This window comes from Anas acuta, chromosome 6 (assembly GCF_963932015.1).
Source record: "Anas acuta chromosome 6, bAnaAcu1.1, whole genome shotgun sequence".
Lineage (NCBI taxonomy): Eukaryota > Metazoa > Chordata > Aves > Anseriformes > Anatidae > Anas > Anas acuta.
Genome location: NC_088984.1, coordinates 38,672,746 through 38,691,370, shown reverse-complemented (window position 1 = coordinate 38,691,370; position 18,625 = coordinate 38,672,746). Strand labels below are relative to the sequence as shown.

General features: G+C 43.7%; 1 protein-coding gene across 1 annotated transcript in view; it reads left to right on the top strand.

Moving 5' to 3' along the window:
- The window catches only part of SATB2 (SATB homeobox 2), a 132,400-nt gene that overhangs the window by 105,561 nt on the left and 8,214 nt on the right, over window positions 1-18,625 (top strand). The window contains exon 11 of the mRNA XM_068686633.1: window positions 505-702. Coding sequence (XP_068542734.1) covers window positions 505-702 — 198 coding nt within the window. The remainder of the gene's footprint in view (window positions 1-504; window positions 703-18,625) is intronic.

Genomic DNA, 18,625 nt, shown 5'->3' with positions numbered 1-18,625 from the left:
AAAGGGCTTTACTTGATAATGTCTTCTTTCAAACACTTTCAGTGGTGGTTGAATTCCTGGTCCTGCAGCTGCAAACCTTTGCATGAGGATTGTTAGCCAAGTGTTAGAGGTTACATCTCCCATGCTCATGCTCAGATGATGACATAAGGGGACTCTGAAATGGAAGAAGTAGAGATGCACCTTTATTTCAACTCTGGGTTTTATAGGAAAAAAAAAAAAAGATATTTGAGCATTTTGTATGTGAGGTGATATTACAACAGCAGGCAAGATACTGTGCTTCCCAGTTCCTGTTAAACTCTGTTGGTTGTTTCTTTGAATGTTTCTTTACATTGTAGAAAGTTTAATGTATCCTGCATTTGTTAAGACCAAAGGGCAGCTGAGGATAGGGGAGGTTTCTGTGTGAGATGAACAGTAAAACTTGCAGCACAGAGCTTTAAGGCTAGCTGACGTTTCACTCACATCTGGTTCCTCAGTGAATTAACTCTGCTGACCCTCCTGTTGCAGGGCTGGCTCTGTGAGCTACTTCGCTGGAAAGAAAACCCAAGTCCAGAAAACCGCACCCTCTGGGAGAACCTCTGCACCATTCGCCGCTTCTTGAACCTTCCTCAGCATGAGAGGGATGTGATCTATGAGGAGGAGTCCAGACATCATCACAGCGAGCGTATGCAGCATGTTGTCCAGCTCACTCCTGAGCCCGTGCAGGTCAGAGTGCTAACATCCTCTCAAGGAGTTCTTGTGGGTAACAGCTGTCAGGAGTAGAGAGAAGCAACTCTTTCCAGCTTCCCTCTGATGTGCGAGTTAGGACATGCTGATTTTCATCTGTCTGTAGGACTGCATGCAAGCCACAGTTCTCAAGTCCTGAGCTCACTGTGTGTACATTGCAGCATGTGTGTTGAGAGTGTGTGCATGGTCATGTTGGTGGCTCAAGAAAGGACATGTGACAGTCTATGCCAGCAACAACATTAAGGTCAGTGGTAGCGATATTTTGGAGCTCCCTTAGTGTCAGTAGTTGTGTTGTGGTTGAAACAATTTAGTTGCCTAAAGCTGCCAACATTTGGAGGAGTACAAATATGTTCCTCAGCAATACCATGAGAAGTGTGCAGTTAGGGAGAGTAGGAGTGGGGTTTCATCAACTGTTCCTTCTCACAGAACATGAGCACCCCAATGCCCGCTTTCTGACTGTGACCAACAGGCAACAGCAGCCATATTTCCTCTAGTTTCTGTATCAGCTGTATGCACATCCCTAATAACTACTGAGGGATATCACAAAACTGAACATGTCATGGTGGTCAAGAGAGGCTCACTGGTCTGAAGTGAGAGCTGGTCTTGGAAACTTAAGAGATCCTTTCTTCACTCTGCATTTTTTGTGATCCCGTAATTTAAAACGTTTACTGGTTTCATGGTGGAAAGAGAGATTGTGAAGTGTTACTTGTACTTTGGTCATGGCACCAAACACTGGAGTAGCTCTTAATCTGAAGTCTCTCTGTTAGGCGTTGTTTTAAAAATTAACAAAAATGAACAGTGCTATTCTACCTCAAAGGTCTTCCAGCTGATGGCAAGTGTCATGAAGTAAGTGAGACCAGCACACAGTAGAGGAAGAGACCAGGCCAGTAGTGGGAGGAACCTTCTAGAGAGGTTGATGGTTGTTTGGGCTGGCTCTGGGAGCAGCATGGTGGCTAGAAGTTATGAAGAAGCTTTTTATTCTTCTGCTTGTTTTATGTAGCTATTATTTAGGTTACCAGTATTCTTTGGTGGTACTTCAGAGAATGGGGCAGAAAGTAAGGGAGTGTTACGGAAGAGCACAGATTTGGCATTACATACAGAACAGCTACTGTGGAAGGAGGACAAAAGGTTGATAAATGACAACAGTGAGGAGGGAGGATGGATGGAGGGAGGATGAATGTGTGACAGTTCATGAAGCTCAAGAGAACTCCAGGGGCAGAGGTTGGACAACTGAGAGGGGATATGTGTGTTCAATCCAAAAATCTGAGGTGACACATTCTGTGGCACAACATCCTCTTGAATTGTCACTGTGCCTCAGTGCCACTTGCCTGATCCCATTGCATGGCCATTCTCAGTCATCCATACTGTGTTTCTCTCTGATAATCTCACAGTTCCTTCTCCCACCTTCCCTCTCCACATTGTTGTTTGATCACAGCTTGCACTGCTTTGTTACTCTTGCTGTGAACCTTGGCATTCAGCCTCTTTTCTTTGTCTCTGCTCTTGTTCTGCTGCTGCTAGTACTGCTGCCAACAATCTAATCACCTTTTTCCAAAGGTGGTGGTGGTGGTGGGGTTCTGTCTTGTAGCCCTGCCCCTTCTGAAACACTTTTTTCTCACCCAGATTAATTATTGCCTCGTTCAGTCTCCTTTGTCTCTTCTGCTACTGACTTCCTCCTTGCTCTCCATTCTGTCTTTGCCTGGAAGAAAAAAATGTGGTTCTTGGGGTTCAGATCATCAGAGTGGTAAAATAGACGAAGTGTTGTTAAGTAATTAATGTTGCAAGTTTTGGCTTCTATGTTCCCAAAAGTTTGTGAGATCTTGGAGGCAAGAAGCTACAAAAGGGTAAAGGGTTGAGCTAACATGTGGGAAGATGACTAGATTTGTGTAGATTTTGAACAAATTAACCCAGTTCTGGTGCCCACACCAAGTAGGATTATCCTCTAAGGGACAGTTTGAAGAAAAAGTTTCCTTGAGCTCTTGTTGGTGACCTTGATGATTAGCCTACTTTCCAAAGTCTTCTGCACATCACTTTTCTGTGCAGTGCAGGTCGGCTCTTCTGAGTGACACATTACACTGCGTTGGAATGTGATGCATTTGTATTTGTCAGCAAGTTACAAAGCCATGGATTAATTATTTATTACAGTCAAAATATGAAAAATGAAGAAAAATAAATGGAACCAGCTGGCAACTACATACATCAAAACTCTAGAGACCCTGATATACAGTTGATACAGTAGGCTTGTGTTTTGGGGGTGCTGCATTTTAGAGCTATGTTTGCCCATCCAAAAACCCCAGTAGGCTTCTGCAAGGAATGCTACCAGTGCAAGACACAGGAGGCTTGCTCTCCACCTGCTCCCTACTGTCAAATGATACCCCGCACCGAGCAACTTTTGTGTAATTTTCAGTCTCTGGGACTTGGATTGTTTTGGGCAGCAAGGTTTGTTTTTTGGCTTTGGTGCAAGGGTCACTATTAGGTAATTAGCCATGAAGAATCAATGACAGCAGCAAGAGACGTAAAACTGAGGTCCTCACACTTAGAGTCACTGGAGATTTTGTGACACTTTGCATAAGAGTAGGGGTCTTGGGCTCAACTCCTGGCCAAACTCCAGGCTGAGTAATTACATTCTGCCTGTCTAAAATTCCCTCTGTAGTGTCAAGTGGGAAAGCAACTCTAATTTCCTTCTCAAAGCAGTGGCGGGTGCAGAACGTCTGCTGTGGTGCCTGGCTGCATTTTAGCAGGGGATGGAAACATCCAAGAGCTGCAGCCACTGACCTACTTCGCTTTGCAGACTTTGCTAGTGAAAAATGCACTGTAAATGAAGCCCGTACCTGCAGCCTTGATGTCAAGATGACAATCCTTTGAAGAAGCCCCGAGTAGCAGCACCGTAAATAAGAGCAGGTGTAGTCCTGGACTTCTGAAGCAGGCAGGAGTCTCTTACCTCTGCTTTCTCTCTCTGCCCACCCTCTTCTTTCTCTCTGTTCTGAAGGTTTTGACATGTGTGCTGTAATTTGAACCTGATGCTTGAATCTTGTGCTCCTCAAACTATGAGACTGGGAGAGCCTGAAATCAGGCTGCCTCATGCTGCTTCCAGAGCTCCCTGCCACCCCAACTGAGCCCTCTCTAAGCTGGGAACATCCCTCTGTCAGGCTGAAGGACTTGGAAGAAACTCCCAGCTATCATCACAAGAGGCATAGCCAGGCTAAAGATATCAAGTAGATCAACTCCAGACTTTTCCAGATACAGGCTCTTAGAAATGGCAAATATTTCACTGTGATGAGCTTTGTGTAGTTCATGTGTTGATTTTGGGCTTGGGTATACCTTCAGTGAGGGAATCACCCCAAAGCCGGGTATGGTTTCTGTACTGTAGAGGCAAGGTGTGTGCAGCAGGGCAGTTATTGTACTGCTGCAGAGGATCAGCTGGACTGAACGTGGATCTTGGTGTTTAAAGGATTGTTGTTTCTGGTGTGGCAGGTTCTTGCCCTCTGCTCTGTATCGCTTGCCCTGTTTAGTTTTAGGCTTGGTGCTTTACAAAGAAACATATATATATATATTTTGTCTTCCATTAGATTTTTCCTGTCAGCCATATATTAAGCCATTTAATTAAATATTTATTTTCCTGTTTCTGAAATGAAAAATATCTATAGTGGAAGCTCAGTGCACAAGGAATTCTTCCCTGCACACTTGATTTATTTGTTATTGTGCTGAAGAGTCATAAAAGCTGAGCCCTGTGGAGCTCTGTGACATGGCTGTATTTACTGGCAGCATCGGGTGTGACCATGTGGATGTGCTGGGGCACGGATTTTCCTTCGCATGCCGGTTGCAAAGCATCCAGCCTACACCTACATGTTGCTGTGCACACAGGCGTAGCTCGCCACAGCCATGCGCTTGGCTTTTAAGGACATTCAGGTGTGCACTAAGTAGCTGGTTCTCTTTCCTGTTCTGTTCAGTGTGTTGTAATCACCAAGTGCTGCTATGGGACTAAGGAGACCTGCAAGCTTGTGCCTAGCTCAATAGCATGAGGAGTCCACCTTTGATTTACAGAATGCTCAAGTTGTGGGTTTCTAGAGGATGGGAGGGTATTCTGGAAAGCTTTTTTATATTTTTGTCCTGTTCCCACCGTCACATGTGGGATCCTGGCTGAACTTCTATCTGGCCTGGCTCTTCTTATGCCGCTCTGCCAGACAGACTGCGTGTAAAGCAGTTCCTTTGCAGCAAGCAGTCCTTACACTTCTGTGTTTAGTTTCCTGCTCTGCAAAGGCAAGGGTTAGTTACCCTGTTGTACTTTCCATCCCTTGCTAAATCCCATTGTTTCCAGGCTATTTGCTGGCATTGAACCTTTCTGGTGTGTTAGCACTGCGAGGTGCCTGCAGACCCCTTCCTGCTGCTAGCCAAGGGATTTTGGTGTTTGTTACAGACATGCTGGGACACAGTAAATCTAATTTCCCTCCCTTCTCCCAGTACTCGTCTGCTGTGTCCAAGGTGACCACCCCGGATAATAACCATCTTGCCTGGCACTTTAATATAGTGCTAATTCATTGTTAATTGCTGGGACAGAGAAACCTGACTCAGCTGGGAAAATGATGAATCAAGATGTTGTCTCTGGAGTGTTAAGGTGGGTAAGCCATTTCTCCGGAGTAATGAGACCCCATGTCTCAAAGTACCTACTATTCGGAAAGCAGGGAAACGTTGCGTTTCATTTGCTGCATAAATGGTCAGATAGAAGCTCGTAGGTACGTATTGATTTAAAAGGAATCAAATGTTGACTTTAAAGAAACAGGAATGGTTTGCCCATACTTTCTGATACTCTGTTACTTTTGAAACTCTTTAAAAATGACATCCCTCCACCTTCTTTTTTTTTTTTTCCCTCAGAAGAGGAAAAAAAATTTTAGACAAATCCGGCAATTCATAATAGTTCAGATCATAAATCATGAGGGAACATTAGTAAATAAAAGAAGGCATAGCAGAAAGCTGCAGGATAGGTCTTTTGTATTGTGTGTTCACTGCAAACATTGTGGTCTTTCTTTAAATATGCGGAAAATAACACACCGCAGAAGTAAATGAAAGACTAATTTTGTCATTTTGTGAGGGATGGAAGGGAACAAATATTTTAGAAATGACAATGAAATACAAAACAGTAGAACACAGATCCTTAGTAAAAATGGGTCAAGGCAAGTGACGATGGCAATCCAATGAAACTAATTTCATATTCTCTTTCTAGAAGTAATAAAAAAGGGAATGAACACCACAGTGGTGCTTCCTAATGAAATATCTTATTCTAAACAACATCTTAGAGTTCATGGGTCGTAGAATACATAGCATGCAGATGGGGAAAACACTGAGGCTTAACATTTATTTTCTTAAAAAATAATATTAATTAATAATACTTGGGCAGTCACGGATGACGAGTGAAACAAAGCTGTGTTATTCCACAGAGGAACATAGTGGGTTTAATAATCTATAGGATGATACACGCAGTGAGTTTTCACCATGGTTGTGTGTACTACAGCAGTAGATTTCATACACTGGAAGACATGACCGGGTTGTCTGTGAAACTCAGGCAAAAGCTAATTTCCCAAACCATGCTTAGCTCTCTGTTTGACTCGGTGCTTACCGTCTAAGCTGAGTAGATGCATTGGGCCATTTAGAAGATGTGGCCACCTCCCAGCAGAAAGCAGTATGTGTAAACCTTTCCAATGTCTGCTGTCTCTGGACTGCTCTCTTGTATGGCTCCAGTACCCATGTCCAGGAGTCAGATATGCAGTGTTTGGTAGCAAAAGCTGGGGCTTCATGCTCTGCTTTTCCATCCCAATGCACACCTGCTAGTTGCACCTTCTGGTGCCCACCATTTTCTTGACAGGCTGTGGTAGCTCAGGAGCCTTGCACAAGTGTTGACAAAGGCAACAGGAACATGTGTATGACAATGAACCCCTTATATTAGGCTCTGAGGTATTCAACAGAGTTTCTTATGATTGATAGTTATTCCAATTGCAGTGGAAAGCCACCAAGCTTTGACTGCTGTAGCCAAAACTACCTACTGCGCATTTTCAGCTGTTTCTGTTTAGTGTGGATATCTAATGTGGCTGAAAAGTGCTGCTGATTAACTTTAAGCCTGTGATTCCCCTTATAATGATAGTGAGGACTGCTTTCAAATTAAAGCAATACTGCTTCTGCTCTGAAATTAATTTAGTTTATTATTCTATTTAATCCTAGAAATGGGAGATCAACTACGTAGTGTTTTTTGTAGTTGTTGTTTTTTTCTGAGGTGGCAATTTTTATTCTGCCAAAGTTGTCTTCTGCATAGCAGTCATCAGTATATTAAAAGACTGTGCAGCTTTTGGTATTTGTTCAGACTCCTGGAGCTGTGAGGCCACCTCTGTGCCACCTGCTCCCAGACAGCTTTCATTTGGTGCAGGATCAACTGAGAGCAGGGACAGGAGTGAGGTGGGACTCGGGAAGGAGGGAGCTGTCTGCCTGGCTGGCGTTTGTGCAGGGCTGCCCCGGAGTAGTTCTGTTCCTGCTCCCCTAGCTCCTGCAGAGGGTTGCTCAAGGCAGAAATCCGTTTCAAATCTGAATGTGTGGATTTAGTACTGTGGAGACTTGGCAGGAATCAGCAGGGTGGTGGTTTTACATTGATGTTGCTCTGACAGGTCGTCTTTTTAGCAAATTACATCACTGTTGCTCTGGCCCCTGCCGTCTCACCCTTTTGCCTTTCACACACAATTTGATCAGATTTAGCCCTTGTTTCTTCCAGTGCTGGCCTTGTTATAAATGCTAAGCTGCCAGTGTTGTAAAGAGTCATGGTAGGTTGAGGATGAGCAAACATCCAGAGCAAGATTACTAAATAAAGCTCTTTAAATTCACGTAACCTTTGAAGCTTGTGCTGGCTGTCAGCAGGCAAATCTTGAGGCTGGATGAGCCTCCATTCCACTTATGTTGGAAAATTTTGCAGTTAAAAACATTGCTCTTTTTTGTTTCATTTTAGCGTTCCCTGAATGTTCTCTGTTCCTCGCATTTGTATATAAATGGTAATGTCAGGCTTTAGAGCTGTGTGTTTATAGGCTATTGGTTGTAGGCAGCGTTTTATTCTCATGCTCCATACAGAAGCCTTAGAATAAAGTTAGAGCCCCAGATCATTGCAGCTGGCCTTTGTGTACAGATAGGCAATTATAAAAATTACATGGGGAGGGAAATAATATTGTATTGTGCTGTCACAGTACATTGCACTGTTTGTCCCCCAAAGATCTCAGAGAGTGAGCAAGCTGCTCTTCCTCCCATGTTGCACAGCATCCCCCTAGGAAACTGTGCAGCTTCTGGGCAGTGCTGGGAGTTAGGCTGTGACAGAGAAGGAAATAGATGCTTGGTCTCCCTGCCCTGGGCCAGTCTTTTCAGAAGTTTGTTGGTGCAGATGTCTCCTCTCCTCTCCTCTCCTCTCCTCTCCTCTCCTCTCCTCTCCTCTCCTCTCCTCTCCTCTCCTCTCCTCTCCTCTCCTCTCCTCTCCTCTCCTCTCCTCTCCTCTCCTCTCCTCTCCTCTCCTCTCCTCTCCTCTCCTCTCCTCTCCTCTCCTCTCCTCTCCTCTCCTCTCCTCTCCTCTCCTCTCCTCTCCTCTCCTCTCCTCTCCTCTCCTCTCCTCTCCTCTCCTCTCCTCTCCTCTCCTCTCCTCTCCTCTCCTCTCCTCTCCTCTCCTCTCCTCTCCTCTCCTCTCCTCTCCTCTCCTCTCCTCTCCTCTCCTCTCCTCTCCTCTCCTCTCCTCTCCTCTCCTCTCCTCTCCTCTCCTCTCCTCTCCTCTCCTCTCCTCTCCTCTCCTCTCCTCTCCTCTCCTCTCCTCTCCTCTCCTCTCCTCTCCTCTCCTCTCCTCTCCTCTCCTCTCCTCTCCTCTCCTCTCCTCTCCTCTCCTCTCCTCTCCTCTCCTCTCCTCTCCTCTCCTCTCCTCTCCTCTCCTCTCCTCTCCTCTCCTCTCCTCTCCTCTCCTCTCCTCTCCTCTCCTCTCCTCTCCTCTCCTCTCCTCTCCTCTCCTCTCCTCTCCTCTCCTCTCCTCTCCTCTCCTCTCCTCTCCTCTCCTCTCCTCTCCTCTCCTCTCCTCTCCTCTCCTCTCCTCTCCTCTCCTCTCCTCTCCTCTCCTCTCCTCTCCTCTCCTCTCCTCTCCTCTCCTCTCCTCTCCTCTCCTCTCCTCTCCTCTCCTCTCCTCTCCTCTCCTCTCCTCTCCTCTCCTCTCCTCTCCTCTCCTCTCCTCTCCTCTCCTCTCCTCTCCTCTCCTCTCCTCTCCTCTCCTCTCCTCTCCTCTCCTCTCCTCTCCTCTCCTCTCCTCTCCTCTCCTCTCCTCTCCTCTCCTCTCCTCTCCTCTCCTCTCCTCTCCTCTCCTCTCCTCTCCTCTCCTCTCCTCTCCTCTCCTCTCCTCTCCTCTCCTCTCCTCTCCTCTCTGTGTATGTATGTTGTTCCATGTTTGTATGGACTTTTATAGGAATTACAGATTGAAACAGGAAATGTTTCTGTGTGTATGCACTATTCTCACACATCAAGTATCCAGAAGTACAGTAGCACATATTTTTTCTCACAGTCATCTATGCTTACAGTGTTTCAAAGAATATTCCAAAATATCTTGGCACAGACAAAGCGAAGCTGTTTGCAAGATCCCTAGCTGTGGAACAACAAAGGCTACATTCTGAACACACATCACACATGACTTTAATAAAAGTCTTAAACAAAAATCAGATAATGTATTTAGAAAATTTAATTTCTCTATTTATGATGCTACTCACATGAAAGGAAGTAGGTGCCCCCTTATGCCTCCTTTCCAGTGTCTTTTTCTCCAGTTCTGCTCACTTCTTCATGTTTTGAATTAGAACATAAAAAAATGTGTGCTTAAATACAAATAAATACATTTTAAAGCCACGGGCCAGTAATTTAGGACCAACTCAAATTGCAGTACCTAATTTCAAAAGGTCTCGGTGTCCAGAAACCAGTGAGTACAAGCACATATAAGGTGCCTCTCATGGAGCATTCGGAAGTTTGAAACATGTAAAATCATAAACCTCCTATCAGTACATATGGCAAAAAGGATGTGGTAAATCACAGAACTTACCCTGGCTAGTATAGACCCAGCCATCTCATTAACTTCATGTCAAAAAACATTCCTCGGTTTCCAGTTCGGACCAATTTTAGTTTTATGCTGTTTGTACTGTCATAGAGCAAAATAATGTTGACATCCTTGAAATTCCTGGTTGCTTTTTCTCAAATTTATGGTTTGGGTTATTCTTTAATTAGACCATGCCCATGTGATCCAAGGCACATGGACAGAGAGGACAAATCCCATCACATGGGTGTCGAGGAAAGAAAGCACATTCTGCAAAAAAAAGCTTAATGCAGATCTATAGTTTGTACAGGTTTTTAGCAGAATGATGTGGCTAAATCTCTTGGTTAGGTTTGGAAAACCCTGGTCTCCTCAATCTTGCTTGCAAAAAGCTTGGCGACCCAGTTTTCTTTTTTACTTTTTGGGGTTTTAGTAATTTTTAGACTTGAAACATGCAAGAGACTGCAGAAGTATACTACTACTGGATACAATAGGTTTGTGCCTGCGAGGAGGAATAGCTCACTCTATTCTGTGCTGTGCTGAGAAGGATTGTGGTGGCAACTGCAAATCCATCCAGTTGTAGCAGAAAGAAAGAGACACACTAAAATTCATAAAAAGATCTGTCTGGACAACACTTCACTAGTTAAGTGCTAAGTTACTATTATTATTTATTATTTATTTCCTCGTCTATTTTTTCCTTGTACTCAACAAGCAGGAAATATCTTCGTTATTTCATTATAGGAGTGAGATAAATGTATTCCCTGCAGTGTTTGAAATTTTAATAATCCATAATAAATAAAATCATATCTAATAGCATAACTGCTTTCAATTGGCAATGTGATCTAGATGCATTGCAATGGCAGAAACATAAATAGTTGCAGCCTCTGAAAGCCTACTTCCTATTTGCTAAATATACTTGGCTTGCTTTAAATTCCTTTGTGTGCAGTCATTAATACAATCCTCTTTGACAGCATTTAATTAAAGTGCTTTTCTCTATTAAATTCATTAAAACTTTTTTTTTTTCTTTATATACAACTGTTTCCCAGACACTGAATGTTAAGGACCTGTAGGCCTCTCTTCAAATAACTTCTCTCTCCTTGTTGTAAATTGTTAATTAAATTTAACTTAGACTGTTTAAAGATGGCTTGGAAAAGAAAGCCAGATTTCAGTATATGGTCTCAATCATGTCTGATCTTTTTTAACACAATTTTTTCCATGTAGCTATAGGCTGCACGTTATATTGTTTATGAATGTTGCTGTACATTGAAGCTGGAACCAAGCAAAGAAATATCCTAAAAAGCCTCATTCCCATCTCACTTCAAAAATCTGCATCTTTTTTTTTTGTGCACTTTTGTAGCCTAAGAGTATGTGCATGGAGGAGTAAGGAAGGAGGAGCTGTTTAGTATTAATAGATTATTGACAGTTTAATGTCTTGGCACCTAGACAGCCCATAAGGTATAATAAACAGGAAGCTGTCTGATGTGAGAGCAGTCAATAGTGTATTCAATCAGAACCTTTCAGTTAATTGCTGGTTGACCTCAGAGATTTCCTTTAAGTGAAACTGTCCTTTGCTCAGATCTCATCTGGTTTTCAGGGTTTAATTTGAGAATGCCCTTTCCATATGGTAGCTTATACATACGTTCCTGGTTGGATTTTTGCTTTGCTCCCATGCACGGCATCGCAAGAGCCAGCGTCTGCGTGGAGCTACACAGCACACGTGGCTGCACGTTGCATGTGTGCAACCCCTCTGAGTGCTGAGAGCATGGTGGGAGGCAGGAGTGGTGCCAGGGCCGTCGCAGTCCCAGTGCCTGGCTCACCACATCCCCACAGGAGTGTGCAGGGGCCATGCCAGGCTCTGGTAGGAGCTCCCTGCTGCCTGGTGAGGCTGGTGGCACGCAGGTGGCACCCCACGGCCTGGGGCTGGGGCCGGGTTGGCTGCCCTCTCAGCCCTGGCTGTACCCAGCTCGGAGCTGGACTGCCGGCAGACATGAACACCACAGTTAAGGCAGGCAGGTTGGTAAACTGATGGCAGGGGCATTTTCAAAGCAGCTGAGCTGTTTCCCAGTGTTTTGGGTAGAGCTTGGCACAGCTTGGTGGCTGGGCGTGCACGGCGGTGTTAGGAGACCTGACCTGACCTGTGCAGGTGAGCTGTGCCACAGCCCCAGGAGAGGGCTGGCACCACTGCAGGTGAGCCATGGGCTCACATTCCCCAGGTTCTCTGTGCAAGTGCAAAACAAGGCTCCTTTGTAGTTGGTTACCCTAATTTCTCCACTTAGCCATTCTAATTTTTTCAGACTACGTATCTTGATGAGATCTAGATAAGCTACAAAGGCAAGCAGGCAGGAAACTGCATGGGCAGTCCCTGACCCTGGCTAGCTGGAAACCATCTACTCATTTGGGGAGAGAGCCTACATGATAATCTTTCCTAGCAAGTATGCTGTGTTTGGGTTTTTCTTCATTTCCCTCCAACTCTTGACTTCAAGTGTGTGTGTTTTCCTGAAGTGAGATGAGGGAGGGTCAACTGCAGCAGCCCTTGTTGGCAGCAGAGGGGTTTGGATTTGCCAGTGACAGCAAGTACAGCCCCATGAAGGAAATGCTTTTTTACCAGACCTGGTTTAATTTACGTTTCATTTAGTCAGGAGACATTTTATTGTCTCTAGATCTTGCAGTGATTTTGTCTTTTAGCCACTTATCATGCATTCAGACTGTGGTTTGCTGAAAGGAGTATTATTACTTTTAATCTCTAATTTTGCCCTGGGTTTCATTCATTTCTGTGGTTGTCTTTGTCCATCGGCACAGAACAAACTGCTTATGGCTTTTAATGGTCTGATTAGCACTGGGGAAGCATTGCTGACTTGGAGTAATATTCCTGCTGCTATCCCCTGGTTTAGATGAGATCAGGCTTCAGAATGCCATATTGCTCTATTTGGGATTCATTTGAGTCCAGTCTGGTTCCCAGACTGAGGTAGGTTGTAAATTTCTTGGATTCAAGAGTGTCGGAAAAGTGAGGGGGAATAGTCTTGCTGACACCTTTTCCTGGGGTGTTTGAATGATGAGAAAGGCTTTGATCCATTCCTTCTGGAGAGAATGGAACAAAATATGGTGAGATGGACCAAAACTAAGGATGAGTTCCCACATAAATGTGTGTTCCTTTGGCCATCAGCTGTAACGTGCACTCTTTGTGCTGAGAAGACTCCAGCCAGAGTATATTCAAAGGTACTTTATGGCTTTTATCAGACTTACTGACCAAGCTGCTAATTCCATAGATGAAATTACTCCCACATGCAATAAAAACTGTGAGCTGTATTGGATTTTGAGATATGAAAGATTCACATCCAGTTCCCTTTATAAAACTGTGTTACATTTCATTCCTTCCCATCAGTACTGCCCTTTGTAATTGTGACCGCAAAGTTCATAGGTAGGTAGATGGCTGTGAGCCTCTGGTACTTGGGTGGTACAGCCCAGAACTATGTAAGTGCTTGAGCTAAGTTTAAGAGGTTGCTGACATTTTTGAAATATTGAAAGAAAAAAATACGTTGGTGCTTTTAAAATTGTTATTTTCAGTTAAAATAGGAAAAAAAAAAAAAGGTTTGTAGCAGTTTAGAGCAACATAACACTTTAAAGGAAAATAGAAAGGAAGAATTTGAAGGGCAAAAGTTACTCTGAATAAAAGCTGCCAGATTTTGCTCTTTCATGAAAAATGCCGAAATGACTGCTTGAACTTTGTCAGAATATTTCCCCCTTCCCCAGGCAAATGTCTCAGAAAAGTAGACTTTATTTAAGCAATACTTTGATGTCACTCAGTCAAAATGTTTGAAACAAGATTTTTGACTGAAAAATGCTACATAATTCTAATCTTAATGAAGAGAAGAATGGCGTTTTGCATTTCTAGCAAAAGGCTGGGGCTCCTTACACACAGACCTATACAAGATGCAGGCTTGTGTTAAGTTTGATCTTTCCGCCACAATTAGGTGTGTGTAGCCAAGCAAGGGCTGGGCTGTCAGCAGAGCTCTCCCCAGCAGGCAATGGAAAAGCCAGAGATGGCTACAACACAGTGTGTTTTTCTGTTTTGTCCTATTACAACCTTGCTGGCTATATAGTAAACTATTTTGTTAAAAATGAGCAAGTACCTTTTATTTTCCAACTGCATATATTTTCTAGTACTGTGAAGATAAACTGCAGGTGCTGCTGGTAGGAGACTTTCCATAAAACCTTTTTCTTCCAGCATCCATAACCCGCAAAATATAGGCACAGGTCAGAGTAGCGAGCTGTCAGAAGCAGTTATGCCAGCACAGCTTCCTCACTCTCCTAGACGTACCCACCTTTAGCAGAGTGTTATCAGGAAGACAAAGACTTTCAGATCTAATTCTCCAAGGCCTCCTGTCCTCAGTGCCCTAATCTATGGGGCAGAGTGTACTTTGGTCATTTGATTTTTATTTACCCAGTTTCAAGCTAAGGGTATAATAAAGCACATTACGCCCGTTGCATGTGTGGTAATGCTGGGTATTTTGCCTTTTACCATGGTAGTTGATTATAATGCACTTTTTAAGACTTACTTTCTAAAAAAAGGAATATTTATACTTTTATGTGTTTGATTCACACAGTATAGTTTGCTCAAGTCCTGTTATTAAGTACATTGGTGGTTAAGTCTAGAAAGCAAAAAACATGCTGAGTAGTGTTTTATCAGCACAAATCTATTATTTTCACTAACCATAACAGTCAGGTTCTCCTGACTTGTAACTGCCCCCATTGTAAAAATTAACAGTACAGTCGGGTATTCCTGGAACCCCAAATAGCCATCTGTGAGGACCTAAAACAGTTTGATGGGACAAATAATTAACTGTCCCTCCAGAACCCAGTGTCTAATCCAAACATATCCTTCCTGAAATAATTCAGTGCCTACTCCCGATCTGAGTAACTGGAAACAGCATGATTATAGTGGCGCCATTCATGCCACCACAGTTAGGGGTTTAGAGATTGACCCTAAGGATTGCTGTAAATTGGGGCTTCTTAGAGAAGATCTCACTCAGACTACCTGCAAATGCTCCTCTGATTTTTCAGATGAAAAGGAGAACATGTGTAGTGTTAATTAAAAAAGAAAATGCAGAGGATACCAGAAGTATTTTGTCTGAAGTAAAGCAAACCAAAAAGCCTTTTGTTACTTCCTTAGTTCCTGTGGCATTGTGCCAGCTCTTCATTAGGATTAGCAGGGTTGGGACAGGGAAATTCAAGATCAATCTGAAATTTTTGGCAGACCCTCCCTTCTGCTGCACCAAGCTTAGGCTCCATTTGGAGGCTGCCAAGCTGGGCTCTGCATGCAGTAGCACCCCAGTGAGCCTTGCTTGGGCTGCAAGAGAAAGCAGGGAAGTGCCAAGTCAGAGGCCCACAAAGCTTGCAGTTGTGTTCTGAAGAAGATAAGGGTTAGCTGGAAGGGTCTGGGGCCCTCAGTGCACATACACTTGCGTTCAAAGTCCCTCTTGGGTGGGACGCCAGTTAGGGTCACCATGTAGAAGAGCATTGCAAACCTTTATGGGGCTGTTGCGTTTTCTCTTGTGGGGTGATGAGGCCTTGCTACTGCAAGAGAAGTTCTGCTGGCTTATTTAAGGCCAGCAGAGTCCTGCCTGCCTGCTGGGGGATGCAGCAAGCCAGCCCCCGTGCCAGCTGTGCTGGCCATGCCCCATTCCCAGACAATGGAGCCATCCATCACTGATGCCTTCAGGAGAGAGTCTGCAGAGGCGTTGTGCAACGCTTCCTGGACACATTGGCCTCTCTGTCACCAGCACCCTGGCTTGTGCCAGCAGAAGCCGGACTGAAGCCGTCCGGTTGCGTATTTATACAGTAGGTATGTGCTGGCTCCACCTGTGGGCTAAATAGTATTTGTTTACAACACTTCCGAGCTGCAGCTAGATACTTGAGAAAGGGATGGATATTCACTACTGCACAGTTACTATGCAGTAAAGCTAAGAATCTGGCTTAAACCAGCCAAAGATGGGAAATGCAGAGCTAATCCACTAACGTTCATCAGCATGAGCTCATTTATGCTAGCCCATAAAATCAGCCAGTTCTCAGGCACTTGCACAGCAATTAAAGTTGTGCCTGTGTTTTTGTGGGAAGAGTTGTGTTAGCGTTCGAGAGAGAACAGTTACCCCAGGAAACACCGGGACATTGCTCTGCATTGTCAGAGTTTTGTGATTTATTTTTTTAACATTATACAGACAAAATAGTGGCTATTGTGTAGGCACGTGCTGTCTATTAGCAGAGATCAGGAAAGGGAAATAAACCACGCATTACTGAAGAATAAGATCATGATTGCGGTCAAGTGATGGCAGAATTTTTTTTTCTCTTTGTCAAGCTGATTTGTAAACATTCTTCAAACAACTGTGCAGACAGCAGCTCCACAGCTCCGGGAAAGAAAAGCAAAGATGAGAACAGATTCCTACGCACAGATGTTTTACAGTAACCTTAAGACCTGTCCAAAAGTTATCTGGTCATCACTGTGAGCTATGCTGCACATTCAGCCTCTTAGCAGCGCATTGTAATCAGGCTGTAATTTATGTTTTATCTCCAGTGATGATAGCTCTTAAAAATGTTTTGTGGTGTATTTGCTCTTTGATGCATGCTAAGCTCCTAGTAGCATTAAAGGGAGCAGTGTGTGTGTGGGGGGGTGCAGGGAGCAGACACCTTCCCTCCCGCCTGTAAGTCAAGATTAATTGCGTTGTGCAAATGCTTATGCTGTCATTTTTGTGTGGTGGCAAATGCAATGCACGACTGAAAGTTGAGCTATTTTTTCAAATTTTCATTTCTTTGTTATCTCTTTTGACTCTTTTTGACCATTTTTGATAGTTTGATCCCAGAGGAGAATTGCAGGATTGCACTATTTCAGAGACAGGGTATTTGTTCAGTGCTTGCCATGTTTTCAGATCACTGTACTTCCTGCCCTTAAGCAACACGACCGCCGTAAAGCAAAGAGAAGCATGTGGAGAGTGTGCTCCAAAGATGTTGAAATGAATCGCTTCAACCAGCTCACATTCCAGTCTGGAAGACAAACTTGCCTTTGAGTTTGAATTCCCTGTGGCACTCATTTCTTTCTTCAGATTTCCTCCTTATTCCCCTTTTTGCATGTCTCAGAGAAAGAATTGTACCTCAGAGCTGGGAGATTTAGGACATAGGGTTTGTCTGATCCAATATTCTGACTCCAGTGGTGGTCAGTAGCAGATGAACAGTGACAGGAAAGACCTGAATATTCAGGGATTTTTTTTTTTTTTTTTTTTTTTTTTTACAGTGTGAATGCTTTGTCTCTGCAGCTAAAGAGGACCCAGGGCACCTGGGTTACAAGCTGTTCTAGCCAACAGCTCGTAAAGATTTGGTCTGGCTTGCATGAGATGAGACACATCATATCACAAGCATGTATTATAATTATCTGTAATAATGGTGTTTACCCTTGTGAAGCAATTACTAAACTGCATTGGAAAATGCACAGGATGTGTTGTTAGTATTTGAGTTACAAAATTAAAAGAAGCTCGGACTGAAGTTAGATGAAAGTGAACATATTTATCCATGTCAGACTTCCTACCATTTTGCACGCTCATATTGATTTCTTTTGACACGGTCTTCTTTTATTGAGTACCATATATATTTTTTCAAATCCCTTACTGATAACAGTACCTGCTACGGGCAATTGTAAAAGGAAACTAAAGTATATTAAACCTGCCTGAAGTCAAAATGTAATCTAACACCTGTAGTCTGCAATTTGTCATCACTTCATAGATACTTTTTCTTTTTTAATAACAGTTTTGGATTTTCCTGAGTTTTGACCTTAGGATACTGTATAATCCAAGAAAAGCAAGGAAACTAAACCACAGTCTTTAACACAGCTTTATGATGTCAAGGTGTGAAATCACCACTGTGAGAACGAGCCCAACGAAAATACTTCATTTGGGGCTCAGACTAGTGTTGCAACGTTTACCTAAATTAATATATTTTTGCAAGGGAAAAAAAAAAAAAAAAAGTAGTCTAACAACCACATTTTTTAAAGGAAAGAAATGAACACAGGTGCAAGTTGTAACTTCTGCTACAGTTTCTTGTACAGACATTCCTAGTAAACCTCTAAAGTGTCTTGGCACAGTGATTGTATCTAATTAATGCTCTTGCCAGTGTGACCCCCAGCCTGGGAGGCTGTCAGGGTGTAACCTTGTTTATTGCAGCAGTTTGTTCTGTTCTGTTCTTGCACATTTTCGTATAGGAAGATAAACTGCCAAAGACTGGGGGTAACGGGTGTAAGGTTGTTTGTTTGAATAGATAATCTCCCACAGATTATTTCTGTAAAATCTGCTCTGAGGGACAGACAGTACATCCTTCTAGTATAAGGTTTCTTTGAAAGGTGATGGAGGTTGTCTCTTAAGTAAACTCTTAGCATGATGGCCAGGCACTCACAGAGCTGCCTTGGAGCTCTCGGCTTGCAAAGGTAACGTGTTGCAAATTCCACCTGCAGGTCTCAGCAAAGTGTAGCTGGACACCTTGTTTTGGCTTGTCCCCTACACTCTCTGTGACTGTAGCAAGTCATTGGGAAGGAGCTTTTCCAAAGGGCGTGCTTGCACGGCCAAATACGTAGTGAAGCCGTTTTTGCACGGAGTCCAATTGGTGGCAAATCCTGCTGACTAGTTGTGTATGCTTGTAAGGGATGTATAGGGTGGCTGGTGCTAGATGTACCAAAAAGATGTACTGAACCCATGTTTTGCAGTGTGGGCATTCTTTCTGGCCCTTATTTCGGGCTCCTTAAGCTGGCTAAAACCGTACTCTCTTTGGCATGAAAGTCTTTTGGTGTGATATAACAGT